The sequence below is a fragment of the Phasianus colchicus genome, chromosome 10 (genome assembly GCF_987193195.1).
Source record: "Phasianus colchicus chromosome 10, bPhaCol1.hap1.1, whole genome shotgun sequence".
In the NCBI taxonomy this organism is placed as follows: Eukaryota; Metazoa; Chordata; class Aves; order Galliformes; family Phasianidae; genus Phasianus; species Phasianus colchicus.
In genome coordinates, this window is record NC_143445.1 from 21,557,843 (window position 1) to 21,585,649 (window position 27,807).

At 45.2% G+C, this 27,807-nt stretch overlaps 2 protein-coding genes across 4 annotated transcripts; both read left to right on the top strand.

The window, feature by feature from the left end:
- Window positions 1-1,700: 1,700 nt before the first annotated feature.
- On the top strand, window positions 1,701-18,056 carry SKIL (SKI like proto-oncogene). Of its 3 annotated transcripts, none has more exons than XM_090147682.1 (7): window positions 1,701-1,884; window positions 2,210-4,052; window positions 6,737-6,834; window positions 7,819-8,057; window positions 8,278-8,519; window positions 9,534-9,794; window positions 13,047-18,056. In XM_090147682.1, exons 2-7 carry the CDS (start codon window positions 2,946-2,948, stop codon window positions 13,206-13,208), a joined length of 2,109 nt encoding a protein of 702 aa, XP_090003808.1. In that variant the 5' UTR covers window positions 1,701-1,884; window positions 2,210-2,945; the 3' UTR covers window positions 13,209-18,056. The 3 variants fall into 3 exon arrangements, with proteins under 3 accessions (XP_090003808.1, XP_031470413.2, XP_090003809.1); XM_031614553.2 differs by having other exon boundaries at window positions 9,570-9,794; XM_090147683.1 differs by lacking the exon at window positions 1,701-1,884 and adding an exon at window positions 2,029-2,074.
- Window positions 18,057-19,439: 1,383 nt separating this feature from the next.
- Window positions 19,440-27,807, top strand: CLDN11 (claudin 11). The gene is made up of 3 exons (XM_031614573.2): window positions 19,440-19,851; window positions 21,690-21,854; window positions 26,738-27,807. The coding sequence occupies exons 1-3, from the start codon at window positions 19,626-19,628 to the stop codon at window positions 26,968-26,970; spliced, it is 624 nt and encodes a 207-aa protein (XP_031470433.1). The 5' UTR covers window positions 19,440-19,625; the 3' UTR covers window positions 26,971-27,807.

Consider the following 27,807-nt stretch of genomic DNA (forward strand, 5'->3'; position numbering starts at 1 on the left):
TATATGCTTCATGAGTAAGTACAGGGGGTAGGAGGAAATGTTCTTCACAAACGTGCTTATCTTTCCAGTTATTGACCCACCCTCAAAAATCTTATTGCAGAAGAAAAAAGAATTAAACAGTGCTTAAAGATAATTGAAACCAAACCAAGGTGAAATGACCAGTATTTATTAACTACTGTTTGCTGCTAAATTAGTTCAAGTGCAGTAAGCTGCACTTGAGATGAGCCAGGAGTTGGTTTATGGTCCAATGTTGTGAAATTTCCTTAGAAGCACAAACCTTACTTGCATTAAATCTCAAATGGCTGAAAAGTGCAGAGGCATCAGTCCTGATGGTCTCCCAGTTAACCTAACTCACATAATGCACAGAGGCTGGTGGTTTGAGATGTAAAGGGTTCAGCTGTGGTTCTGCTGCTACAAATGAGTTATGCAGACTGTGTCTGGCAAAAGGATCTAGAAAGCAGTAGGGGAAATGTAAGTAAGGAAAAATGCACTTCCCATAATGGTAATAGCTATTATGATAAATGCTCCCTGAGGAAGGGCTGAGTCAATCTTTAGTGATTTACAATAAAAATAGAGAAACAAAATGAGGATGGAAGAGGCCAAATAGTGGGATATTAAAGGGAAGAGAATTAATTTCTCCAATAATTTTATTCTTCCCTGTGATTAAATGTTGGTTTCAGTTTTTGGGAAGCATTTATCTTTTCTTTGGCCTACATGGAGTGGAATGAATTTATGCCTTCCCTTCCTTTTCTATTTTCTCTATCTGCGAAAAGAAAAGTTGTGCTTTTCTATAGGTGTTAAAGGAGATATTTCATATAAGCATGCCAGGAAGCACGCTTAATTCCAGGTGATGTGGAGGTTTACATCCTGCGACAAAGTTAAGGTGTCTGTTCAGTCCCCCTTTGTTTTGTGGAAAAGCCTGAGGGTCCTGCAACATGGCAGCAGTAAAACCACGATCCCGTTATAATGGCGCTTTGCACTGAATATAAAAATTGAGGTCATGCTCTATTTCAGATGTACAGTTCCTTCATCTCTACCCAAGTTCTTTAATAACAGAAAGGTCGAATGCTTTTCTCTAAGCCCTAAAAAATAAATATAACTGTTACTGTCTCGCAGCATTATGGTTAAAAGCCTGGGCACAGCTGTTTATACAGTTATTCTAAACCCAACTGTCCTCTTTCTCCTGTCAGCAGTTCTTTATTTTCGCCATACAAAGCAGCTGAGGTAACAGCCGCAGGTAGGCTCTAACTTCGAAGGTGAACATCAAAGGCAAAACCTGCAAACAAAACGTCTCAGGCCGAGGCAGCGCTTTGTGCGTCTGGCCAGCAGCACTGCGCGTAGTTTGTAACACGAGAAAAGAGCGCTGCGGTTCGTTCCGTACGGGGTGCCGCGGCGCGGTGTCCGCTCGCAGCGCGGTGCCTCCCGGCGGAGCGCGGCTGCGGGCCTCGGGGGCGGCGTGGGCTGAGGGGAAGCGGCGGCGCCGAACGCGGGGCCCGATCGGCCCTTTAAGTAGCTCCGCGTTTATCTGTTGCGTTTTGTCGCATTTTATCGTGCTTTCTTCCATCTCGTCGCGATTTCCTGCGCGTTAGCGCGCTTTGCTGCGCCGCGCGTGCGAGGCGCTCCCTCCCGGGCGGCGGGGGAAGGGCGGCCGCTCCCGCCGCTGCCCCAGACGGTGGGCGGAGCTGCGGCGGCGGCGGCGGCTGAGGGCGGCGGGGGGTGCGCGCCGCCGGCGGGTTCGTGCCCGCGCGCCGCCGTCTCCGCCGTCGTCTCCGTCTCCGCCGCCGCCGTCTCCGCAGTGAGGTCACGGTGGGCGGTGCGTGCGCGGCGCCCGTTCCGATCCCGGGGCGCCGGAGCCCCCGCGGCGCCGAGAGAGGAGAGCCGGGGGTGAGCGAGAGGGCGAGGGAGGGGGCAGGCGGCGCCCGAGGGAGGGGATGGCGGCGGCCGGGGGAGGGGCGCGCCGTGCCCGGGGGGAGGGAGCGGCGGCGCGGCGCGACGCGGCGGGCGAGGGAGCGAGGGAGCCGGGCGGGGGGAGGGGGGACGGGGGGAGCGCTGCCCGCAGCCGCCCGGCTCCGAGGTGAGTCACGGAGCGGCGTCCCGCGCCCTTCCGGGAAGGGCTTTGGGGGGGCGGCGCGGGCGGGGCTCCTCGCGGCGCTCCCGGCGGGCATTCCCCGCTGCCGGGGCTCGCCGTGACCCCGTGCGCTGTTCGCAGGCTCTGCGCGGATTGACGGCGCGACGCAGCGGGGGGAATCCGGCCCTCGGCCTCGGTCCTACCGCCCGTGAGTCGGGGTGGGAGAACTGTGACACGCGGCGCTGACATCTGTGCCAAAGGTGACTGCCGGCGCTCCGCTCGGGTTTGTCTGCGAGCTGCCGGCGCTCCGCGGGCGGCGGCGGCGACGTCGCGAAGTTGGCAGCACAATAAAGCAGGCCCCAGAGATTCGGGCTCCATCCCCAGGAACTGAAAGTGCCGAGCGGAATTTCCGCGTGGCTCCAGGTACGTTTGGGATCGGACGGAGCTGCGGGCGCTTCTGTATTTTGATATCGAAGTACAGACCGACTTCTACGGCCGTCTGTTTTTGGAAGAAAAAAGTGGCCGCGAATGGACGCTGCTCTGCACCTCGTCTGTTCCTGAAGCGCTGCTGTGCGACGGCGGGCAGCACACGAAGGGAATCCGTGTGTACAAATCACGGTGGCTCTGTATAAGGGGCAGTTGAACAAATGGTTCTAGAACTAGAAGGGAAAAACTGTTTGACCTCTGCAGACTTGATTTCTTTAGTGTTATACTCAAAATGAGTTGCAGGTTTTGCTGTTGGAGGCCGAAGGATTAAGTGGAGTGCGGAGCAGGGTGTGCCTGCGGTAGTCGAGATCGCTTCAAATCGTTTTTTGTCGAAGCCAGCAGGAAAATGTGCACTCGAGACTGTAATTAACTCAAGTTCTGGTGTTCAGCGATGGAAAGCCCGCAAACAAATTTCCCTCTAGGGCTTGTTTCAGAGCAAAAGAGGAGTGGGATCCAGGAGGATGGGAGCCCCCCACTGAAAAAACTAATGACAGAAATGCACGTCAATAGCCAAGTGCGAGTTGTGATAAATAAACTGCCAACAATCAAGAAGGAAAACTTGGACGAATATGACGAAACTTCTGTGGAGGCTGACGGGGAGAGTGCCAAGCCAAACAGTTCTTCAATCTCTGAGCCTTTGAATTTAAATCCAGGTCTGAAACACACGTTGGCACAATTCCACTTGAGCAGCCAGAGCTCGCTGGGTGGACCGGCAGCTTTCTCAGCTCGCTATTCCCAGGAAAGCATGTCACCCACCGTCTTCTTGCCTCTTCCATCACCACAGATCCTGTCTGCTCCGCTGCTCATTCCTCCCGACAGCTCCACAGAGCTCACTCAGACTGTACTGGAGGGGGAATCCATCTCTTGCTTTAAAGTTGGAGGAGAAAAAAGACTCTGCCTGCCTCAGGTGTTGAATTCAGTTCTTCGAGACTTTTCTTTGCAACAGATTAATACAGTGTGTGATGAACTGTACATATACTGTTCCAGGTGCACTTCTGACCAACTTCATATTCTGAAGGTCTTGGGAATTCTTCCATTTAATGCTCCGTCCTGCGGGCTTATTACACTGACTGATGCTCAGAGACTATGCAATGCTTTACTACGTCCTCGCACTTTTCCTCAAAATGGCAGCTTTCTCCCTGGTAAGAACACATTGGCCCAACTGAAGGAGACTGGCAGTGCCTTTGAAGTAGAGCACGAATGCCTGGGCAAGTGCCAGGGTTTGTTTGCACCTCAGTTCTACCTTGCACCGGACGACCCCTGTATCCAGTGTCTGGAGTGCTATGGGATGTTCTCACCCCAGACCTTCGTGATGCATTCGCATCGATCCCCCGACAAGAGGACCTGCCACTGGGGCTTTGAGTCAGCCAAGTGGCACTGCTACCTTCATATTAACCAAAAATACCTGGGAACGTCGGAGGAGCGGGAGCTGAAGCATCTCTTGGAGGAGATGAAGGAGAAATTTAGTGAGAAAAATCAGAAAAGAACTCGTTCAAAAGTAAGTTCGCCTCCTCTTGTAGAACTCCTAAATCTCTCTGCACGTAAATGGTCCTTCTGGAAGCACAGTGCTTGCCTCTTGTAAATGGGAATGCTTGTCTAGTCAAGCCTAAATGAATATCGTGAGGGAGCTTCACCATGGAAGTACATTTTTGATGAAAAGGCATAGTGATTTCTTTCCTCTTTGGGCTCTAAGTAACTTCATTCAAGATGGTTTGGTTTTGTTGGTTCTTGTTCTGTTTTAAAGTAAGCAGTCTCTGGAAAGTTCAGAATTAATTTGGAGATCTTTTGATGTGTTTTATGCGGTACGTGCTGCAGCAGCTGAACAATGCAGAAAGGAGCTTGAAAATCAAGTGTTACCAATTGGTTTTTTATTTGTTGCATTCACGCCTGCACACACACACGTGGTGCATGGCTGCCTGGCCTGCCAACCACCCATCTCATGGCTTTGCACGTGGGTAAGGGCGCATCGATGAGCTCCTGTTAGAAGCCCAAAGCCTGCTTGTTCAGCAGTAGCTTTCTGTTTAAACGAATTATATGGAGAAATATGCCAAAAGAGAGGAGTTCTGAAGCAGTCCAAGTAAAGAGCTGTAGGATGGTATCTTGACAATGGTTAATAATAGACATAGTATTTTTTCCTAAAATACTGCTGCAAGTCTGCAGAGCAGTTCAAAAATACAGAGCTTATTTTTCCTTCAGAGGGCTTCTAATTTAAATAATAAACACCAGATAAATGCTGGATGTTGCTGGGGAAATAATCACGTTGTGTGCAAGAAATAGGCTTTTTAAGAGGAGAGCTGGTAGGGAATGTAGAGAGCAGCTAGCTCATTAAATGAGGGAACGCATAGGTGATGACAACATGGATGTTTGCATTTAAAGAATATGCAGTTTTATTGAGTATAATCTAAACTTAAAACTTGTTGGTTCACCTGTTGGATGTTTAGTCTTGGATTTCAAAGCAGTCCATGCAGGTGAGCCCAGAAAGGTGTGCAGTGAGATGACACCTTCCAGCACAGCTCTGAACATTTAGTGTTACAGAAAGGCTTATTGCAGTAACAGCTATTGCTACAGTTGTGCCAGTCTGCTGTAAGGGATTTTATCAGAAAATTTCCACAGAAGTCTGCTGTATGGCATTCTTGCACATGCTGAATCAGCTGGAGGGGCAGGTAAGCTCACAGCAAGGAGTCTTCATTGTCATGATGGTCTTTATCCTTGCAGTGTCAGTACAGGTAATGAACTGTGGCATGGGTGGAAGTGTGTTCTAGGTGTGACTACAGGAGGCTGCTTCCTGTTTTGTGTTAGCAGACTTCTGACCACGATTTCAGTTTCCTGTAGACAGATGAAAAAACAGCTGAAGTTCACAGCAGCAGTCATTTGGACTGGACTGGTACAGACGAAATACAAAAAACCCTTTCTGGATTCTTCTATTACAGACCTGTGCAGTTGTTGTTATTATTATTAAGTAGCATATGAAATTAGTATGAAAGAAAAACTGAAAACTTGAGCAAAGATAAAATGGTGGGGAAGGGTTTGGTACGAACTCACTGTTTTGGAGCTTAGCTTCCTTGTTTCCTTTCTGTTCCTTTTGGAGCTGATTTGAGGAACTGCATGGGTGGAGTTACATTGCAGTTGCAGTGCTAGACTTTGAATTTAGCAGGCTTGACGTTTGGACCAGAATAATGTAGATAGGATTGACTCTTCTTTGTGGTCAAGTGACATCTGATACTGGCCATGCTGCTGTGACTGCAGACTCTTGACTGTCAGAAGTGAGGTTCTATGACAATCTGTTTCTGGGTGTGTGAATATGGATTTTTTGTGGCTGCTGACTGGGGTCAGCTAATCACACTGGGGTTCATATACATTCCCCCCCACTTACATTCACATTTCTAGGGGTTTCAGTGGGTGTAGACATCTCCCCATTTCCAAGACTATTTTAATGTGATGGAATTAGGAATCAGTTTTTCAGCTAGGAGTCTTTTAGATGGGACCTAAAGACACCTTTCACTTGAAAATAACAGTAACTTTGTAGCAGAGCAGTAAGTATCAGCAGTAACTTTGACTAAAGTTTAATTTTGGAAATGATTTTTGAGACAAACAGAAGGAGGATTGCTATCCAAATACTGCATGCACAGTAGAAGTGCTTAAAGATGATGTGTTCTGATGCACCTGAGGTACTTCTGTTCCTTACTGCAAAGGGTTGTTACTTACTGCAGTGACCTTGCCCAGCTGTGTTTCTGTAACACCAGTAATTGTTGCTTTTTACTCACAGATTTCATTTTGTAGTGAAGTATCTGGCAGGTGCATACTTTGATGTGTAGATGCTTAATTACCAAAGGGTGATACAACCTTTTTGGAATCCTGTTTCTGCTTTCTGTTTCTGCCAGTCTCTGTTGGCCTCTGGCAGAGTCCTGGGAGCTCAGCACAGCTTTTACATAGGTTTATGAAGAGCTTTTCTTTCAGTTTCGTTGCTGCTTTACTCATAATGGGAAATTGGTGATTGAAGAAACTTCTGTCACTTGCATCAGCATGCGCTTCTGCCAAAGTCTGTGCCTTTTCCAGTACCCCAGTTTGTCTCTGTGTGTATGCATTAATGGTGGAAGTGCCATTCCACTGAGAACAGTTTGTTAAAATGTCATCAGCGTGAACCTGTCTTCAAATTACTGTTTGGTTTTTGTTTTTCTTGAGGTGGATTCCCAGCAGAGCCTGGAATTATCACAGTGGTATCCTGTGATAAAGCAGGAAGCAGAACCTGATCCTCAGCCACCCTCCTTCTTCCATCCCAGGTAACTGAATTTCCTTTGCAGCACGATGAGCATTGCATACATAAATTCAGTACATAAATTTCAGCTAAAAAAAAAAAGCATTTGCAACCTGAGCTGTTACAAAAAATAATTGCACCCTAACTTGTAATTCATTTCTTAGTGTAAATATTAATGAACTGTTTATGGGCCATTTTTGGTGTGAGACTCAAGCTGTGATGTATGGGTGTTCTTCAGGAGGAAATACAATTGAAATGTAATTACAGTTTTCCTTCTCAGGCTAGAAATGACAGAAGTTAATTTTCCTATTATAACATAATGCACGTATGTGAAAAGCTGCATAGGGCCTATTTACCACGAGTGCAACTTCATTTCCTTTCAAAAAGGACTTGCGAAAACTGAAGACTTTATTCCATGCTGGAATGACTGCAGCTGACTTGTTGGTTAATTTCCAGGTTTCAGAAATCGAGTGCATTTCCTTAATGCAGTACACACTCTGCATTCTGCATCAGTGTTGGTCAGTATATGTGGAAAAGAAGGTCCAGTATTGGCCCCAAGTCTGCCCAGCACTGTCAGTGCCCAGCCCTGCTACTTAAAAAGCAGTATGCACATCACCACTGTGCTGGTCCCTTCTCCTGTACTCCATTGCTGATAGGAGGATTATCAGAATGCTAGAGAGTCTGGATCTGGTGGCATTCTGATTTCACTCTTTGCATTTAAGAGAAGACTTCATATGATTTATATATATATATATGTATGTATCTATGTATTTTTAATCAGTCATATTTGCATAAGTTTTTTTCTGTGGCCTCCAAACCATGTCTAAATGATCTACCAGTGAGGATGAAGTCATTAGTATTTCCTTTTGTACAGGAAAAGAAATAAAAAGGATAAGCTTACATTTATTGAAAATATTGCTGTTTAAAAGCAAGTGAAATTAAACTTAGTACTCTCGTTTATTGTTTGTTGCACATTTTCATCCTTAATTTTACTGTTCTACTTTTTCAGTTACTACCTTTACATGTGTGATAAAGTGGTTGCCCCAAATGTATCTCTTGCATCACAATACAAGGATGTTACAAAAACAACAGTCAGAACTTCCGAGGTAATCAGGTCTTCATCTGGAATGTCAGAGAAAAAGCTCAGTAGTGGAAAGCACAAAATACCTGCCTCCTATCCAGAGCTTTCTCTTGAGGAACAGGAGAAAATTGACTTGAAAGCTGGTCTGGAGCAGCATAAGCATTTAGGTGAGTAGATAAGCTATAAAAAAGAATTACATTGAAGTCTTTTTGATTTTAAAGCATGTAACTTTGGAAGGAACAACACCAAGCTGGTATTTTGTCATCGTGTCCGTATCACTTCGGTACTCCAAAAATTCCTCTGACCTTTTCCTAATCTTCAGTTTATTTTGCATTTTATTACTTTTATTTTCTGTGCTTATTATGCCACGTTCTACTTTTATCTTAGATCCCCTAGTGTCAGCTCATTCTGCAAGAGGTGGAAAATCCGAACGTATTTCTTCCAAAAGCATGAGAGGCTCCAGATGTGTTGAAGTCGGTAATGATGGGAGAACGTTGTCCCCCACTCTCATGAAAGACATCAGTTGTGAGGACGACAAGGGAAGGATCATGGAAGAAGTAATGAAAACCTACATCAAACAGCAAGAAAAACTAAATACTATTTTGCGGAGGAAGCAGCAGCTTCAAATGGTATGATGCCAGTGTGAAAAAACTTCATTTTGCCATCAGAAACTGATGTTAGATTTTTGGTTTCAGAATCATTCCATGGATGATTTCCATTTAGAACACTGGAGCACAAATGTAATTTTCCACCAGCTTGAATCCTGACACTAAATCTCTAATATCCTGTGTGTTTGTTAGATCAGAGGCTACTAATAATTGGTGTTATTTTTTCAGTTTGTAATAACTGTCTTCAAGGAGCTCCTTCTTTCATTTTGTCCAAATGAACACTACTTAAACTTGCAAATGTTTTTCAAAAATAGAAATATTTTGGCAAATATAATTTAAGCCCTTTGGAAATTTTTCACTTTTTAGGATTTTAAAGATGCAGGAATGGAATTGATCTTACCATAGCAAGAATAGCACCTTCCTGTTTCTATTTGTTGAACCTTTTTTTTAGGGGGTTTTATGGAGGAGATTGGTGTTCATTTGTGATTTTGCATCACTTTGTGTTTTCTGCATTAAATTAAGTAAATACTGTCTTTTCTGCTTATATTTGTACACCAGACCTATTATTTTTTTAACATTAAGCTCAGAATCTACAATCTCAGGTAGGGCCCCAGGACTGCTACTCTTAAAGTGTTCTGCTGTTGGAGGTAAAGCTTGTAGGTAATTTAAAAAGAAAAAAAAAAAATGAAGACCCTTTTACAAATATCAAAATGTGCACAGAAAGAGAAGCCAAACACTTTTATTCTGTTTTCTGATGAGACACTTCTTTTGTCTTCAGAATATGTTTTAGTAAATCAGTGCTTCCACATTCTGAGGTTCACTGCTGGACATTGTGAATTTGTTTCTGGAAGCTCCATGTGCTTGAAAGTATAAATGATGTTATATTAATTGAATACAGCATGTCACCATTGATAAGAAGATGAGTTCCATTATCAGGCCATTGTTACCAGTAGATGAATGTGCTCTTTTTTGCCTCATTGTTTCCAGTTACATTTTTAAATCACAAGATTGTTTTTTTTACTTTTCTGGTGTTAGAAGCAAGGTGTATGTGATCCTGATCTGTCTTGGCAGGAAGTGGAAATGTTAAACAACTCTAAAGCTATGAAGGAACTAAGTGAAGAGCAACAGAATTTGCAAAAAGAACTTGAATCTTTGCAAACTGAGCATGCTCAAAGAATGGAAGAGTTTTATTTTGAGCAGAGAGACTTGGAGAAGAAATTGGACCAAATGATGAAGCAGAAGTGTACCTGTGACTCCAGTTCAGAGAAAGACAAGGAAGCAGAATATGCAGCACAGGTGAGAAGGGAAAGCCTGTTTCAAACCAAATCATATTTTGTGCATGAGTGAATATGGAGTTATTGCTCATCCACTGTAAGGTTTCATCTTCTCCACCTTAGTCACAATGATAGCATATTTACTTCCCTGTCCCTTGATTGAGACAGAGCTAAAATGTAGCTTACGGAAACACTTCACCTGTCAGGTGTTAGGATTCTCTTCATCAGATATTTGTATGATATTAATGATTAAATAATTAATCTTAGACATAAGGATTATAACATTCTTATTCAAAGCAAGTCATGTTTAATATATATAGGCTTGCCTGTGTTATAGAACTAAGCACGATTGCTTTAGCTATAGAAATGTGTTGAAGTACATTGTACTGTGTCACAGTCTTTTAAAACAAACAAAACCTAAAACTTAAGCTTTATGGTCACTTGATTATGGTTTTGTATATTTGCTGTTCATACAGTCTCAAAATAAGAAACAGGCTATACTTGAGAGACAGGTTTTTGTATTTTTAGGGAGTAGGGCAGAGACTAGCATTGTAAATCCTTCTCGTGAATTTAATTTCATGACATCCCACTCCACAGATTCCTGGCCTTTGCTGCCAGAAGTAATCCTCTCTGACTAAGGTCTGATTTACCAAACATCTGGTACAAGCCCTGCTACTGCAAGTAACAACATGTTCTGGTTGATGAAGATGATCATGCGTAGTGTGTTTTATATGGCTATAGTATATACTTTCTTTAGAGGATAAAAACCATGAATTGTTCTCCAAGGAGTCTGGATGATTGTTTCTTTTGATGTTAGAATACTGAATGCATTCCTTCCATGAAAGTTTATCCTGTTATTAGTTGTGCTGCAGAGCTACTTGGAACGTGTCATTGGAATCTTTTTCTCCATTTATAACATCTTACAGTACATTTTGGACCATGGGTTCCAAGCAGTTGTCAGATGTACCTGAGTTAAACAGAGGTCCTGGCAACGGTTATTTTTCCCAAGCTGTATATATTACACTTAAAATAGCCTTAATGTGATGTTTTCTTGAAGCCATTTGCCTTCTCTGAGAACTGTGGGCTGGGAAAAGCCTTCGTTGTACATTGAAGGAAATAAATAATAAGGGATTTGCAATTTTGGTAAACATTTGTTCTTCTGTCGAGGCCTGCCTGAAGATGCACGAGGTGTTCCCCCTTTTTTGACTCCTTTACTGACTTACCAGGTTTAATTGTTGCTTTACCCCATCAATCACAATAGGACAGTATAACCAGTACTTAAGCCTTTCTTTATAGGTGAAAACAAAAGCTCCACCACAGACATGCTGATTTATGCATTGCGTGCTGTGACATGCAGGCAGTGGGCATTGCTGTGCTGCACCAGTCTGCATCTCAGTCAGAAGACTCACATTGATAGGCTCGTGCTGTCTAAAAACTACTTAAATACCTCTCATTATGAAGTGAAGACGAACATCCATTGAATAATATGTTTTTGCAAAATCAGCAGAGTAGTTCCTTTGCCCACACTTTACAGCAGCTGACAAACAGCGGTGTTTTTGTGTGCTTCTGCTTTTCTTTGCTGTCATGAGCTGTCTTCTTTTTCAGTGAGATGTACACGTAGTGATTATTTAGATGGAAGCCCAACATCATAAGTGCAGATGGACTTTTTAGATTCAGTGAGGTCTTTTTGTAAGAAACAACTTCTACCCATGGTAGAGCAGATAAGTGGCTTTTGTCTTCAGGTTGTAACTTGGTGGTAATACATATAAGCAACTTGGCAGTAACTTTGCCACACTTGAAAAATTCATCAGAGTTTTCCAGATCTTATTGTGAAGAAGTTTTGGTGGGAAAGAACTGACCCTAATGAATTCAAAGTAGTTTCTTATTGATTTAATTCTGGGTATGGTATTTATATTGCATATACAAACAGTGGTTGTTAAGCTGTTTTTTTGGTTTAATTTTAATGGTTCCATTTTGTAAATGGTTTAGCTAAGGTGACTAATGTTCTGAATCATTGGGGCTTACCACTGATTTTCTACTGTGGAGTTGCATGGTACAGTCTGAAAGTCCAGCTTTAATAAATGAGATACAAACAACTGAACAGATCACACGTGGGATTCACACTCTTCTCTTGATGTCGTTAATGTTTGACAATCTCATGCAAAAATCTTTGCTTTACTCTCTATATAATCATATTTAAATGTGGAACTTTTTTTTTAATGAGTAAGTTTTCTAAACTGACTGCATCATCTGCAGTGGGACTCTTCAGAAGATAAAAAAGAATGTTTGTCATGCACTTTAACAATCTTTTTTTAATTTAAATTCTTCCTAGAGATATAGCATCTCAATCAAGCCATCATATGTCATTGCCATTAGACTGCAAAAACAGATAGGTGTATTTATGGATCAGTAGTTTCAGTTCGATGGGTTACATGGCACCAAATTCCAAGTTAAAACATTTCAGCATGTTATATTATCCCAGACAAAAATGACAAGACTTAGTGTTCTTACTTCAGTCATTGTGCAGTGATCTGTTTGGTGTCATAAGAGAAATGTTCTTTCCAGCAGAAGCCACTGTCATTTTGTCTGCTCAAGTCTTCCTCATGCTCAGTGAAATTTGAGATTTACTGTACTCTATAGGTTAAAACCTATTTATTCTCTTGTGTTGAAACACAGAACGTTTCACAAAAAAGCTTGGGAAGATTGATGCTTCTATTTGAACATACATAAATCAGTGCACAGGATGTTCTGGTCAAGAACTTCTGAATCTCATTTTCCTAACTGTCATTTATGCTAAAGAATATCAGAAGACTGTATTGATGGTTATGGGTGTTCTAGAAATGGATTAAGCCTTTGAAGTAAAGAAACAATATTTTGCCAGATGAGAGAAATTAACTTGGGGAATGGAAAATTTATTCTGGGATTTGTGAAAGATCTGATACAGGCATCCTCACAGTCTTCTAACAGAGTTTTTACATCGGTGTAGTGTGGCAGTTCACATCACTGGAATTTATGTGTATTTAAAATTGGGCTCTTCTGGCTTTCTTTTTTTATTTTATTGTAGCATCATCTTTATGCCACTTCTCATACTGATGTCATTTGCCAGTGGTGCAGTCTGCAGCTGCGTAATTGTTGATAAGCATAGGAAAATGAGCTGATAAATACTACTGAAATATTTGTACCTGATTCATAGGGTGGTTAGCAGTGGGGTTTTGAATGGTTGTCATATACAAATATGTTTGTTAAAAGTACATCTCTCTCCTCTATCTTACAGCTAGCAGAACTGAGACAGAGACTGGATCACGCAGAGGCAGATAGACAGGAGCTTCAAGATGAACTGAGACAAGAACGAGAGGCAAGGGAGAAGCTAGAGATGATGATCAAAGAATTGAAGCTACAGATCTTGAAATCTTCAAAAAATGGAAGTGGAAAATAGAAATTGGAAAACAAGCATGACTGTGTCCTTCAAACAGGGTGTTTCATTTTTTAATGAATTGTAAGCAGTTTCTGTGCGATAAGAAGTATTCTCTACAGATTTCTATTTGCCATACAAGTGCAGATGAAGATATACATATATATGAATAAATAGATAGGTACACATTTTTAGATTCTCCTAACCAATGGAAATCTGTATTTATTTGTACTGGTGTTTCTCAAACTATGAAAAAATAAGAAACTTCTGATTTAGAGTGACCAGTTTCTGTTTATTTCTAATGCAGCCCTTGAGGACCCTATACCTTTTAACATTATCTGTTAAAACAGATTTGATGATCTTTATTTTATTATCAATTTCACATTTGGTTATAAAAGTATTTAAAAAAAAAAAATCTTAATTTCTTCAAGGCCAAAAATAGTTCAGTTTTCAGTGAGAATTTTGTGTTCCTGAACTGGGGAAAGTGTAAAGGCAGCTGTAGGGTAATTCTCAAAATCACCATGCCAGTAGATGGATGATTATCAGAAGTGATTTACCAGCACCATAATTCTGTTACGTGAAGTCAGGCTGACCTTTTCAGCGTGTGCTATTTGACAACTCAGTAAGTGATTTTAGAGCAGGTGTTTGGTCACCGTGCTGGAAGAACAAAAACATTAGGAGTGTTTTTTTTGTCGTTGTTTTAAATTCAGAAAAAATTACATTCAAAAATGGAATACTCTAAAACTAAAAATTCTCAGTTTTTATTTCCTTCTATATAGCAGTTAAAGGAAACTGTTTACCAGGGCTGGTAGCTACAGGACAAGGGGCCAAGGTGTCCCTGCCATGGCACAGAGCTTGCAGCTAGATGATCTTTGACTGTCCTTCCAGCACAGACGTGTAGGATTCCTTGGCTTGCCTGGTTTTTGGATACTAATGCTTCCAAGAAAAGTAACATTTATTAAAAGAAAAAAAAATATTACTGGTTTATTTAGTATCTGAAGCCTCTACACTTCAAGCTTCCTGTTAACTTGTGAATTTTTCTTTCTATACATAGAACAGGCCTTAACTGACATTGTGGTAATTGCTTAGAAAAATAGAATTCTAAGATATGGCACTTTGAAAATCAGTTTGATCGTTTCTACATTTGAATGGCATGGTAATGTTGCCATGAATTAAGAAATACAGCATGTTTGTTGAGCTCTGACATTTAGAAATGTGTCAATGTACAGACTTTCCACTTTATGTATATATAGCATTTACTCAAGTACTTCAGAAGTCCGATTCCTGGTGGATTCAGTGCATGACTACAGATTTGGATGGAGAAGTACTCCTGTGCACTTCTTTCCAAAAAGTTTGACATGGCTGACAGATGTTGGCTGATTGTGACTAGAATTATCTTAGTAGTTCTGTTATTTCACTACATTGTTTTAACCTGTGCTTACGTTTGTTGTTTGTTTTTTTAAGGTGCTTAGGTTTATTACTCTCTTAAAGAAGTCGATTAATTCTGGATAAAACCACTAGGAAAATCCACTGGCATCAGTTTTTATTCTGAACTAGTAAAAATGAAAGCTGAGTTCTTTCTTAGCTCTCTTTTACAGAAATAGAAAATGGCACAAATCTTTAAGCTGAGTGAGAAAGGAGGTGATACATGTTGTTTTGTGGAGTCATAGAATGATTCTTTCATAGCAGTGCATAATTTTCTTTATGGACCCCGTGTCATATTTACACTGATATTAGGGCAGATTAGATGAAGAAAAATGAAACTTATTTGGCAATGTTGATCAGAAAAGAGGATCCAGATGATGTTTTTCACGTCTTCTTCAACTCCATCTCCAAATTATTGCTTAAAAACAAAAAAGAAAGAAAAAAAGAAAAAAAAAAAAGACTGTCTTTACAGCATAGCAGTGGTTTGGAAGGAAGCAAATGTGCCGAGTATAAATTGCAGCAGTGTTGGTAGGAGTGTGATGTGAGGCACTGGAGCTCAAGGCTGGATTAGCTAGATTGACGAGTCAGGAAACACCAGCCTGGGAAACCAGAAAGTTTCATTGGGTGTTACCTGATTATTTCTAGATGCTTTTCTATGTAAGGGTTGTGAACCAAACTTGTTCAGTTGTCAGTGTAGATAAGGCCCTCCACACTCACTTCATAGGCTGAAGTAATGGGTTCACTGCAGTGTTTGTGGCTTAGCTGTCAAACGAATGGAATCCTCATGGGATTATGATCTTAGAGTACTGTATATTCAGTTTTTATTCAGGTCCTGTCTATGTTACGTTCCTTGCTCTGAGGTTTCCCTCTTCACCTCCGGTTGACTCCAACCTGTGGCAGCTGCTGCTATTGCTGGGCTTCCCCTGCCCCAGCCTGCACTTCTGTGCCAACCAGCTTCTGCTGAAGGCAGCCATAGTTTGTACTCCTGTTTTCACTTCTGCAGGAACTCCAGCAGCTGGCATACAGTTTTAGCAGCTCCAGCTGCAGGTGAGGCTTCCTAATGCTTGTAAGACATCTGGCTGAAAAAGTGAACTGAACATCTGTTAAGATGACCTTAAAATAGCTTTGTAAATACTCCATTTAGTTAATCTAAAGTTAGAATGCGTTTTAAATTATTGTAATCCTCTTAAAATTCTTAAATATTACTTTCAGGTTACTTACATAAATAATTTTCATATGTGTAGACTTAATTTTATACTGGTTTTAAGTAATAATGTAAACATAACTGTGCCATAGATTTTGTGTGTTCAGTCTTTGAAAGATAGTTTTTGAGTGAGTTGTAAATAACACGCTGGTAGCTCTAGAACAAATCTACATTGACCTTTTCTCACTACCTTATGCTTGTTATATTGAGTGGTTTATTTTACAACCTAACATAGAAACTTGCAGTGAACACTTAAGGGCCCTCACTTAAGTACACACTTAATGGTAGAAACCAGTTCTGTCATGAGGTTCTTGCTTTGAGCCATGGCATGCTCGTTTGATGCATTTCTCTTTGTTTTGCCTTCAGCTTTCATTTGCTGATCTTTTAGGCAGAAAGTTGCTTTCTCACATAGTTGTGGCATTAAGTCTTTAGAGGGGGGAAAAAAAAAAAAAAGCCTGGAATTGTTCACTGTTTTAACAGTTTCCTGGTTGAGCACCTAGAGTGAAAACGAAGTTACGTGTGTGTGCACCTTTTGGAACTCGGATTCAGGGTGAATGTTGTTGCTCCTGTGTATTGGAAAAACAAAAAAGGACTTTCACATGCTTTGTGTGCTCTGATGAGCAAGAAGATGTGAGAACTCAGAGAGTACAGCGTGCAGTTTTGGCAGTCTGGCAGTACCCTTGCTCACAGTACCCTGGATGGGAGAGATGTTATCTCAGATCTCCAAACTTGTGTTTTAGTTCTTGTAAAGCATATCGTTTAGCTCGGGAATTCAGATAAACGTGGTTCTGTTTCACATTCTTCCACTAATTTTATTCTATATTTAATATATTAATAGCTTAGGTGTAAAATCATTTGTATATAGTGAAGGCATAATGCAATTAGTGAAGTAGGAAAAGTTGGGTGGGAGCCTGAAGCTTCTGGTGGCCCGCAGAAATGTGGCTCGGTCCATGTTTTAGAAGTCACAACTGTTTGTTCATACATTCTTGGCTTATCTTGGGGGGTTGGATAGCTGTACCACGTTATGGACTATTCAGAAGACTTTCCTAGCATTAGCTGTGGAGCTGGCTGTCATGGTCAGCTTGCTCGAGTTCACTTGTTTGTAGAGCATATATTTTAACTGTCAGCAAAGAGAACGACTTTGTATTTTTTCTGCACTTAATTCATGTAATTAACCCACACAACAGTTTTCTATACTACGGTGAAGTTGACAAAAGAATAATCCCACCTATCTGTTAATCTGTGCTTGAAATCTTCCAGTAGTTTTATTTTCAGCTGTCAACAGCAAGCTGCAATAAGCTGCACGGTTCAGTTTTGCTCATTGATGTGAGAAGCGTTCATCGATGTTTTCATTATAGAAAGCTTATAGGATGTTCAGTTTGTTGCATATCTGTTTGGAAAAAAAGATCCATATTTTTAGCTTTTGTGAAAGTCAGTGGCTGCGGCTCACAAATGGCACGAGAGCTCGTTGTGTGTCTCCATTATTTAGCAAACCAGGTTTGTTCAGCGTTAGCGGTTCTGTTGGGAAATGCTTGAAAAATGAGTGAAGCACTTCGTCAAGCACAGCAAACAAACGGTATGAAATTTTGTTATTGGAAAACTGCCTCCCTAACAGCATCAATTGACTCTGGTTTTCTTCCAATATAGATACCTCACTTAAAGGAAAGCACAGTTACACTGTATTTAAAATAGATCTAGGACATGCAAAGTTGGTCTGAAAGATTTTGTCGCAGTTACGCTGCTTCCTGTGATTGATAAAAATCTCTTTTTGTTTTCATGCTCACTCTCAAAAAGCATTAATTGGTGTTGACATGCCAGTATGACTGTGTTGGATTACAGAAGGTGGCTGCAAAGCGACACAGCGCTCTGCTGGGCTGGAGGCAGCAGCTGGTGACTATTCCAAACCACAGCAAGCCTGTGAGATCCATCGCTGCATTCAACAGCTCGTACTACTTTGCCAATGATGTACAGTCTTATTGTTAGCGTTGCTGTGGTTGCATTACATGACACACAAAACTGTCCTCTACCTCACGTGAGATTAACAGATATTTTATATGGTTTTAGTAAACAAAATGCATCTATCTGGTCACTTAGTTTACAAATTTTGAATTATATTTATTGAAACATGACATACTGTGCTCTTAGCTTATACCTCAATTGTATTTTGTGCTGTTATCCATTTTCATGCCTTGTAAATACGTGTACAGATTGTGGATTCAAAAATAAAAACTGTACCATCAGAACACTCGGGTCTTTGTGGTATCATGCACTGAAATGCCAGCTACACATCAGGAAGGTGTTAAACTGTGGAGCATCTCTAGGGAGGATGGTCTTCCTTGCTTTGATTACAATCAATTAAGACACTGATGACAGTGAAACTTGCACCGTTCCCACTGCCTGCAGGAGGTCCCCGGTTTCTTAATGGATATTTTTAGCAGATCTACCAAGTCAGTGCCCTCTCACAGTGGCTGCTTTCCCTGAGGCTCCGTGCAGGTAGTGCTGGCAGTGAGATACCCGTGCATTGCAGCTCAGATGTACATAAATAGAACCACTTGTGTAGCTGGCATGTTCTCTGGTGCACAGCTTTTGTTGCTGCTTAACTCCTCTAGCAACGTTGGAGTTGTTCACACCTCTCCTTAATAGATGGGTAATGAAGAGATAACACGCATTGACACGCCAAGCGCTGAGATCTATAAACATTTAACATTAGAAGTGAGTGTTATACTTCATGTGATGGAAAATATTTTTATTTACTGATGGTGAAAACTACCCTACAGCGGCTCCATTCTGTGCAGATGATGGTTGCATTGCTTAACACGGCTACCTGCCGTCAGGGGGGGAGAGGAAGGACAGCTACAGCCGTGTGTGTGCCTCCAGGCTGCGGGGTGACCTCACTGCAGCCTTTCAGTACTCAAAGGAAGCCTACAAACAGGAAGGGAATCAGCTCTTTGAAAGGGTAGATAACAGCAGGACAAGGGGAAATGGTTTTAAGTTGAGGGAGGGAAGATTTAGGTTGGATGTCGGAGAAGTTCTTTACTGTGAGAGTAGTGAGGTGCTGGAACAGCTGCCCAGAGAGGCTGTGGATGCCCCGTGTTCAAGGTGTTCAAGGCCAGGTTGGATGGGGCCCTGGGCAGCCTGGGCTGGTGTGAAATGTGGAGGTTGGTGGCCCAGCACGTGGCAGGGGGGTTGGAGATGCATGATCCTTGAGGTCCCTTCTAACCCTGGCCGTTCTGTGACCTGTGATTCTGTATGCGGAGGAAAGGATTAACCCCACCTGCATCTGCCGCCTCCATCGACCCGGTGCTGACGGTGAGGGGCGGTGGAGACGCGGCTGACCGCTGCAGTTTCCTCCGCTGCCCACCAGCGGTCCTCCGCGCCGCAGCGCCCGGCCGCGGCATCGCACCGCCAGTTAACTCGGCTCCCCGTCCCGCCAGCTCCCTTCCCTATTTACCCACGAGGCGACGGCAGCGGGAGCGCTGCAGCTCAGGAGCGCCGCCGTGCTGCACCCCAGTGCCGCGTCTCGCTGCCCGCCCCGCTCCGGCCGCTCCCCGCACGCCCCCAGCCCGGCCCGGTGACGGACGCGCAAGTCGGGGCTCCCCTTCGCTCCTCCCATGGAGCGGGGCCGGAGGCAGCGCTGACCCCTCCCAGGGGCAGAAGCCGCTCGGTGCCGCCCAGTGCAGCTCGGGGACCTTTCCCGGCATCTCCAGTCCCGGCTGCTCGCAGCTCCCCGCAGCTCCGGCTCGCAGCCCGTTCCGCGCCGCCTCTCCCAGCCCTGCTCTCCCCGTCCCGGCCCTCGAGCCCGGCGCGTCGACATGGTGGCCACCTGCCTGCACCTGGCCGGGTTTGTCTGCAGCTTCATCGGGTGGATCGGGGTGGTGGTGGCCACCGCCACCAACGACTGGGTGGTGACCTGCGGCTACACCATCACCACCTGCCGCAAAATGGACGAGCTGGGCTCCAAGGGGCTGTGGGCGGACTGCGTCATGGCGACGGGCCTCTACCACTGCAAGCCGCTGGTGGACATCCTCATCCTGCCAGGTATGCTCCCCGGCTCTCCTCCCAGCCCGCTGAGCGAGGCTGTGCCCCACTGCGGGGTGGTCGGTGGTGGAGCTCCGTCCGCTTCATCACCATTAAGGGGGTCCCTTAAACATGCCAGAGAATTGAGCGATGTCTCCTAACACGGTGCTCACTTACACCTGGTTCTAACTGTCCTTAGGTATGACGTTTATGTCTGGCTATTAAGGTCCACTTCTACCAACCGCTGCTCTTAACAAACTGTTAACAAGTCGTTCCTTTCCCATCTCATCCCCAGGCAGCGTTGCAGAACCTACTCTTGTATCTCAGTGTTCTTTGTATTTCAGTTCCGTCTCGTGATGATGATGAACCACTAAAATTTGAAGGATCTGTTCCTTAAAATGATGCTGAGAAGGATGAATCTCGTGGCATCCATTATTAATACTGCTGTAGTTTTTAATCCTTTGGAAGTTCGTCATCAGTCTTGGCAGTCCTGTGCTTCCCCTGTGCTCTAATGCATGGCAGGGCTCTTAGCATAGTCACGTCTGTTCCCTGCGTGATCTGTCCTGTTACTTTCTAATCATAAAGCATTTACTTTATTGCAAAGTAAAATCTAAGCCGAGTGTTTCTCCAGGATGAATGCATCTTTGGGGCTAACTGAACCTACCAAGGTCTGTGTGTCATCTTGTCCCTGTAGTTTAGCTGGTTCTTTTAGCTAATTATTTCACCCATTTCAATTGTTGTTAACTCCATGGTGTTTCTCTGCTCTGTTTCACCTCATCAAGGTGCCCCTTCCAAAGCCAACTGGTTAGAAATACACGTCCCTTGTTTTTCATTTTTCCCTTCTTTATCTGTTTTCAATTACTGTGGAAATAACTTCACAGTGGTTAGAGAGGTCACTCCTGAAATCCCCCCTGATACAATGCCCAGCCCCTGTTACGCAGAGGTTGGCAGTGCTGGACCTCTCAGACCAGCTCCTGTTCTCCCTGTAAGTACTTACAGTTCAGTAGACTTGCCTTCCTTATAGCTACTGTTGTTCACTTTGATCCAGCACAGCAGGCAGGAAAATGGCTTATCTTGACAAAATATGGAATTAAACTTAATAAATGAGAAAATAAAGTCTTCCCCCAACTGAAAGCAGTGTTTCTCTGCAGCAGAAGCAGATCACAAAGTGAGATCCTTCTGCCCATACCCACTCTGAGCCCCTTTGCTGCCCATGGGATCCCTCCTGGTTCCCTCCCTCCAGCTGAACCGTGTTCGGAGTCCTCCACCGAGCCAAGTCCTTAAACTGGAACATTTGTGTCTTGTTTGTGTGCTTGTTTGCTTGGGACCGGTTACACAGAGGCCATGCTGGGCATTGCCATCTCCTTTGTTTAGGTCTCACTTTCTGCCCTTAACTCCTTAGGGAACTAGGAGCTAAGGAGCACTGCCACATGCAGCCCCACGACCCCGCTGCTCCTGGCTGCTCCAGGGCAGGAAAGCCATGCTGGTAATGAAAGCTTGGGGCACTCCGTGGTGTCCATAAAGGCCTGAGAAATCATGTGGCTGCTCCAAGGCTGAAAATCTGTAGGAAAACCCCTCCCCAGCTGTTTCACTCCCTGCCATCTTTCCCAGCTTCATGATTTCCCAACATCTTGCTGGGAAGACATTCTCACTCAGTGGAAACTTGGCCTCGCACACCTCTGAGCTGCACACTGGCGTCTCACGCCTGCTGGGTATTTGCTTAGGGTTATGTAGAACCATAGAATCCATCTCTTGCACTCTGTGAAGGTGTTGGGAGCTCATCGGGCAGCAACGTTTGCCCGAAGTTCTCCTCCTTTTGAGCCAAATAACCCAGATCCTCTTTCTCACCCCACCCGCAGGCTACGTCCAGGCGTGCCGAGCGCTGATGATCGCCGCCTCCGTGCTGGGCCTCCCCGCCATCTTCCTGCTCATCACTGTGCTGCCCTGCATCCGGATGGGCCACGAGCCCGGCGCCGCCAAGTACCGCCGCTCCCAGCTGGGGGGGATCCTCATCATCCTCCTGGGTAAGGCACGGCCCGGCCTCCTCTGCTTTGGGATGGTGTGGTGTGTGAGCAGGGAGGGGCAGATCTATGGGCAGCGGGTGCTGCTCCTTTGGGACATCAGCATGGAGTTGGCCGGGCGCCGGGGGGGGGCGCAGCCCCGTGCCTCCTGCCAGCCTTGTCCTTGGGATTTCTTCCCATCCACGAAGCCCGCGGAGGAGATTGTTTTGTGCAGCTCAGCCTGTGAAGCTCATTGTCCCCAACACGGCACCTGCGTGTTCTTGAGGCCTCGTCACCCCAGCCACAGGCTGCGGGGCCTTGTTTTCACCCGTCTGCTTGGCAGAGGAGGGGGCAGAGGGAGAGTGGCTTCTTTGTGCGGCTCTGCCGCTCGCCGGCAGCCAGCGCTGACATCACCCTGCTCCTCTTTCTTCTGCTTCTCCTGAGGTTTTTTTCAAGTGGGCGCCACACGGAGCTGCATGTCTCCAGCTGGGGAGGCATGGGGACAAGGAGGGATGGAGCCTTGTGCAGCAGATCCCTCCGTACTCTGATGGGAGGTCCCCACCACCCAGCTTTGGCACATCAACTGTTCTACCAATCTTTATAACGTTAAAAAGAAGTGAGATGGGGGTTGGTCTCTTCTCCTAGTGATAGGACCAGGGGGGGTTCAGGGTATTAGGAAACATTTCTTCTGATAAAGAGCAGTGATGCAGTGGCACAGCTGCCCAGGGAGTGGTGGGGTCACCGTCCCTGGAGATGTTCAGAGCTGTGGGGATGTGGCACTGAGGAACGTGGGCATGGGGAATGTGTTGGGGTCGGACTTGGTGGTCCTAAATATCTATTCCAGCATTTATGATTCTATATCTTCCTCCTACAAGCTCCAATGAAGAACGGTTAGGATGAGTCAATATGTCTGAAATTTAAAAGTGAGACCAAGGAGGTCTTCCAATAGCAGTGGGCTTTAAGGGCCCGTTGCTGCAGCTGGAAATGCTAACATCAGCTGTAAAGGCCTGCTTAGGACATCCCATCAGTTGCAGTCACACTGGAGAGCTCTGGCAATGTGTCCCTTATCCCTGTCCTGAAACCTCCAGTCACAGACCTGGGCTTGGCAGTGAACGAGAGGTTTTTTTCATGCTGTCAGTGACACTGTAGCAACAGGAGAGTCTGTTCTGCTGTTATCTCTGGTCTGGGAGCTGGGGGAGTCCCACCAGAGCTGCGCTTCATGACAAACAAATGGAAAATGTTAGTTTTGGGCAAGAAGAGCTGTGCTGTAGACCAGCCCCATTTTGCATGGCTGAGAGCACTGCCCCTAAATCTGCTTTGCAGTAGGGCAGCAGGATTGCAGGAGCAGCAGACATGGCAGTGACTCCAATGAGTCACACTGCGTGAGAACAAGTGAAAGCCCAGAGCTCTGTGGGGTGAAGCAGGACTTTGGGTCTGGTCCTGCCTTGGTGTAAGGCCAGTGAGAAGAGATAACAAGGATGAAGGCTAGCAGGTGCACTTTGGGTCAGGTTTGGCCTTCTTGCTGGTCGTTACCACTGTGTGATCTGGGCTGCCCCAGAGCTGGGCAATGATGAAGGATCAACATGTTCCTTTGGCTCCTAAACTTTTCATAAAAAATAACCAACCCACACTTTTTTGTACAAAATCCAGTTGTTTTTCCAGACTGGTTAACAAATCAGTCCCCTTGGAAAGAGAGCAATGCACGGAGCTTGGGACTTTGACATTGTTTAAGTTGATTAATGATCTGTTGTTGGAAAAATGAAGTGTCACCATTCCAGAGCATTCAATAAGTATGAATATCAGGCTTGGAAGACATAGTGCTGGCTTAAAAGTCTTTCTGTCATGGGCCGTTCTTATTTATTCTCTGGCCACTGATCTCTCACTCATGGCTTTCTGTGTTTTCCCCCCAACATCAAGGCTTGAGCACAGCTCCCATAGGTCTGGTTAGAAGAAAACAAATCCAGACCCACGAACTCTGCAGAGTGGGGATGCAATCACTGGAGTTGGCTCCATGGCAAATGTTGCGTGTTGCTCAGGGAGGGGATGGCATTTAGGACAGAAATTGTTAAAAAGGAAAGAAGGGGTTGAAACACAGCATGGAATCACGAAAAAAAAACGGAGAGAGAGAGAAAAAAAATAGTTGAAAACTTGCCAGGAAAACAATGGGCTCAGATATTCCATTGATTTTCCTGTCGCTGATAATAGCAGGCTGCAGAGTGCAACATGTGTGCACACCCTCCTATCCTGTATGCTGATGTATTTATGTCTTTGCTTGGTCCTATCTGACCAAGGGAATTGATTTATGGCTGTGCACAGCTGTCGGTGGTGATTTGCTCTGAGCTGCTATGAAAACATCTCCAATGCAATGTTGATGGAAAAACCCATCCCATCCCATATTGTTGGTGCTAATTTGGGGGACCCCGTGCTGGTACCCAAGTGATCTTTTCCCCATGGGGAAGTGAGGGACCTGAGGATGATAAACAGATGGAAAATATGTTAGTTACTGGGATTTACCACTGCTAGCTGACCATGCTAGCTATTGTCTTCTAAATAGATGGTATTAATAGATTCCTCTGGATATTGTTTTCTCTTAGAGGACTCTATCCCAAGATAAACAAGGTTCAAAAGTGCTTTTTTCTTTTTTTTTTTCTTCCCTTCTGGGAAGCTGTGGGCACTAAGAGACCTCTGTAAGTCACACTGCTCCCCTTAGAAGAAATGACGGAATCACTGAACAACTTCTGTTTGGAAAAGACCTTCAAGCTCATCAAGTCCAACCAGTAAATCAATGCCACCCAGTCTATGGCTTGGACTGCAGTATTTGTGTGTTCCCCGTGGGCAGGTGGCTCAGGGCAGGAGGGAAAGCAGAATCTAAACACATAACCTGCATAAAACAACTTTGTGCTTTGGGAGAGCAGGTTATGAACATTATCAGTGGATGGTTGAACTGGGTGATCTTTGAGGTCTTTTCCAACCTTAATGATTCTACATGCACTTCCAGTGCTGGATTAAACCATGCCTATAATGGCAAATGTTAAGAGATTCAGCTCCATGGATCAGGTGCACGGTCAGAAGGAACTGGGACCCACTGGGATGTGGGACACAGGGACAGGTGGTGCCAATGGGGACAATGTGGTAGAAGTCTATAGGATTCGAGCTGCTCCTCTTGCTTTCTGCCAAACTGCACTGCACTGACTGCAGCAACCATCCCGGTGCATTCCTCCTCCCCACTGGGATCACCAGCAGCTGCAATGAGCTCTGCTCAGCCCTTGGCCAGCCTTCCAGCTTTCGAGCATTGTCAGCACGATGATAAGGTGGTGCTACATGTGGCTGCCCCACCGCACAAGAGATGCCATTGTCCCGGTGTCCCCGAGAGCTCCCCTTGGCCCAACGCGAGCGTTGTCCTCTCCGCTGCGCCATGGGGGAGGGTCTGAGGGGATAAGGCTCTTATAGTCTATGGACACCAATGTATATATATATTTACTGTGGACAGAAGAAGAAAAGATGATTGTGTCCTTTCGGACAACAAAGCAGCTTTATGCTGGAGCCCATTAGAATGCTTTGCAGATTCCCATCCGACCCCTCTCTGGAGGCTCACGAGCTGCAGCAGGGGCAGCCCTCCTTCCCCACAGCCCCCTCCCAGAGCCATAGGGCCCTTGCTTTGAGGAGGCCCCAGGTCATTGCTGGCTTCATTAGCATCTTCCGAACGTTCTCTTTTCCATAAGAAAATATTTTTTCTCATAATAACTGCAGCGACTGGGGATGGGCTTTCTGCTGTACCGGCCAGCAGCAATGGTTTGTTTTCCACTTTAACCAAACAGTTATATTTTTTCTCTGCCCCTTTTTCTCCCCTTCTTGCAACCTTAACTTTTTGACACCGCCTCCAGATCTCTCTTAGCGCGGTTGGCGGAGAGCTGTAGAGCTGCCACAGCCCTGTTATTGTTTTGCTCCGATTCTCTGATAGCCACAAGGATGGAGTCCTGCACAGCTTGTCCCTGAGGCAAGTCAATATTGACGGATTCATTCCTCTCAGATGTGCGGGCCATAAAGAAGTATTGTTTTAGGACCTGCTCCTGTAGGTGGTTAACGCCATCGGCTCTGCTGCATGCAGGGTGAGGGCAGGGAGCGCCAGGAGAATGCAGGGATGGATTTTTGTATGGACATCTTCTTCACCTTCGTGTTGCTACCTACCTGCTTTTGTGGAAAAGCCTGGAGCAAAACTAGAAGCCCTCGGTAGTCGTGCTCTGTGGGCTCCAGGCTGAGCACTGTGGTCCCTCTGACTTGTTTCACTAGGTCTTTGAGAAGCCTCACTGCATTGCCCCACCACTTGACCCTGTTTTCCATAGGGAAGTAGAATCCACTTTCCAACTGACTTTGAGTTGAAGTTTTGCTGCCTCTACAATGCGTGAGGCTTCTGTAATCTTCTGCTCTCAGCTCCTCCTGAACACACAGCTCTCCAGAGCACCAATTTCAGAGCTGACTTTCATTCTTCAGCCTTCGTTGTCAGCTCAGTTGTGTCAAGAAGCGATTGCTCTGCTCCTTATTGCTGGTCCTTCCCCACCTCTCCCAGCTCAGGCAACCCCACCCCTCTCCTGCTCTGGCATCAGGAGTCCTGAAGCCAATGCTGTTTATTCCCCATTGGATCAGCGTGAGGATGGGCTCCTCCCCATCCTCCAGAGGAAATACAAGCTGCGGGAGACTAACTCCAAGCTTCACGCATCTAATAGTGCGTGGGTCTGTCTTGGGGGGCCAAGAAAGGATGGATGCTCCATCCCCTGGACTTGCTGGGTATCTCGCTGGTCCCACACTCGGTGTCGGGTTGAAGGTTGGGCTGGATGATTATAGAGATCTTTTCCAACCCTACTGATTCTACATTTCTGTGATTGGCTTTTCCCCTCCTGTCTCCCCAGCCATGTGCGGCGTGGTGGCCACCATCTGGTTCCCTGTCTGCGCCCACCGTGAAACCACCATCATGAGCTTTGGATACTCCCTGTACACGGGCTGGATCGGCTCTGCCCTCTGCCTCTTTGGTGGCTGCGTCATCGTCTGCTGCTCGGGGGATGCTCAGACCTTCGGCGAGAACCGCTTCTACTACGCCTCGGGCTCCAGCTCCCCCACCCACGCTAAGAGTGCCCACGTCTGAGCTCCCACACCCACTGGGTCTGCACACCATGGGTTCACTTCTCCCGGCGCTCGCTGCTGTTGTGCTCCCCGGGAAGGTTTTAAAACAGCAGCCCAAGCGCCCGGCAGTCCCAAGTGTTGTTGTCCCCCCTGTTGTCCCCTTCTCTAGAAAACAAGCCCCAGCCCCCACTCCCACCTGGTTCACCCTCCCCATCCTCCTGCCCCAGGGGTGGTGTGTGGGCCTCAGGTTGGTTTGGGGTTTTTTATTTTACTGCTCACCAAGAGAGCTTAAAGCAGCAAAGCAGACGTGAGAGGCACTTCCCCGCTGCTGAGGACTCCAGCACGTCCCCATTTGCTTTCCTGTCCCCAAGGTCACCGCTCTGGCACAGTCTGGGAGCAAGGGCTGAGGGAGGTGCACCCTCCCAACAGGCAAATGTTTCTCTTTTGGAACAGTAGGGGATTTTTTCTGCCTTTCTCTGTAAATACTTTTGTATGGATTTGATCGTTTTAGTAACACTGTTTCTCCCACTCCCCCGGTCATCAGTATGAAGGAAACAGAACCCAAAGGTCCTAACGCTGCAATACGTAACAGTGTCTGTATATAGTTCCAATGACTCTGGGGGCTCTAATCCCCACACTCTTTTTTAGTGTTTTTTTTTTTTTTTTCTTTGTACAGATCAGTTACTAAAAATGTGTTTTTACATTTACATTTGCTTTCACCCCATGAATCTGTGTTCACCGTTCTGTAGCACGTTTTTAACACACAGTTACACTGTCACAATGCAATTCTGGTGAATACTGATGATGCCTTTGTACTTCAACTGAAATACTGTACAATAAATAACAGAGTATCTGCGGC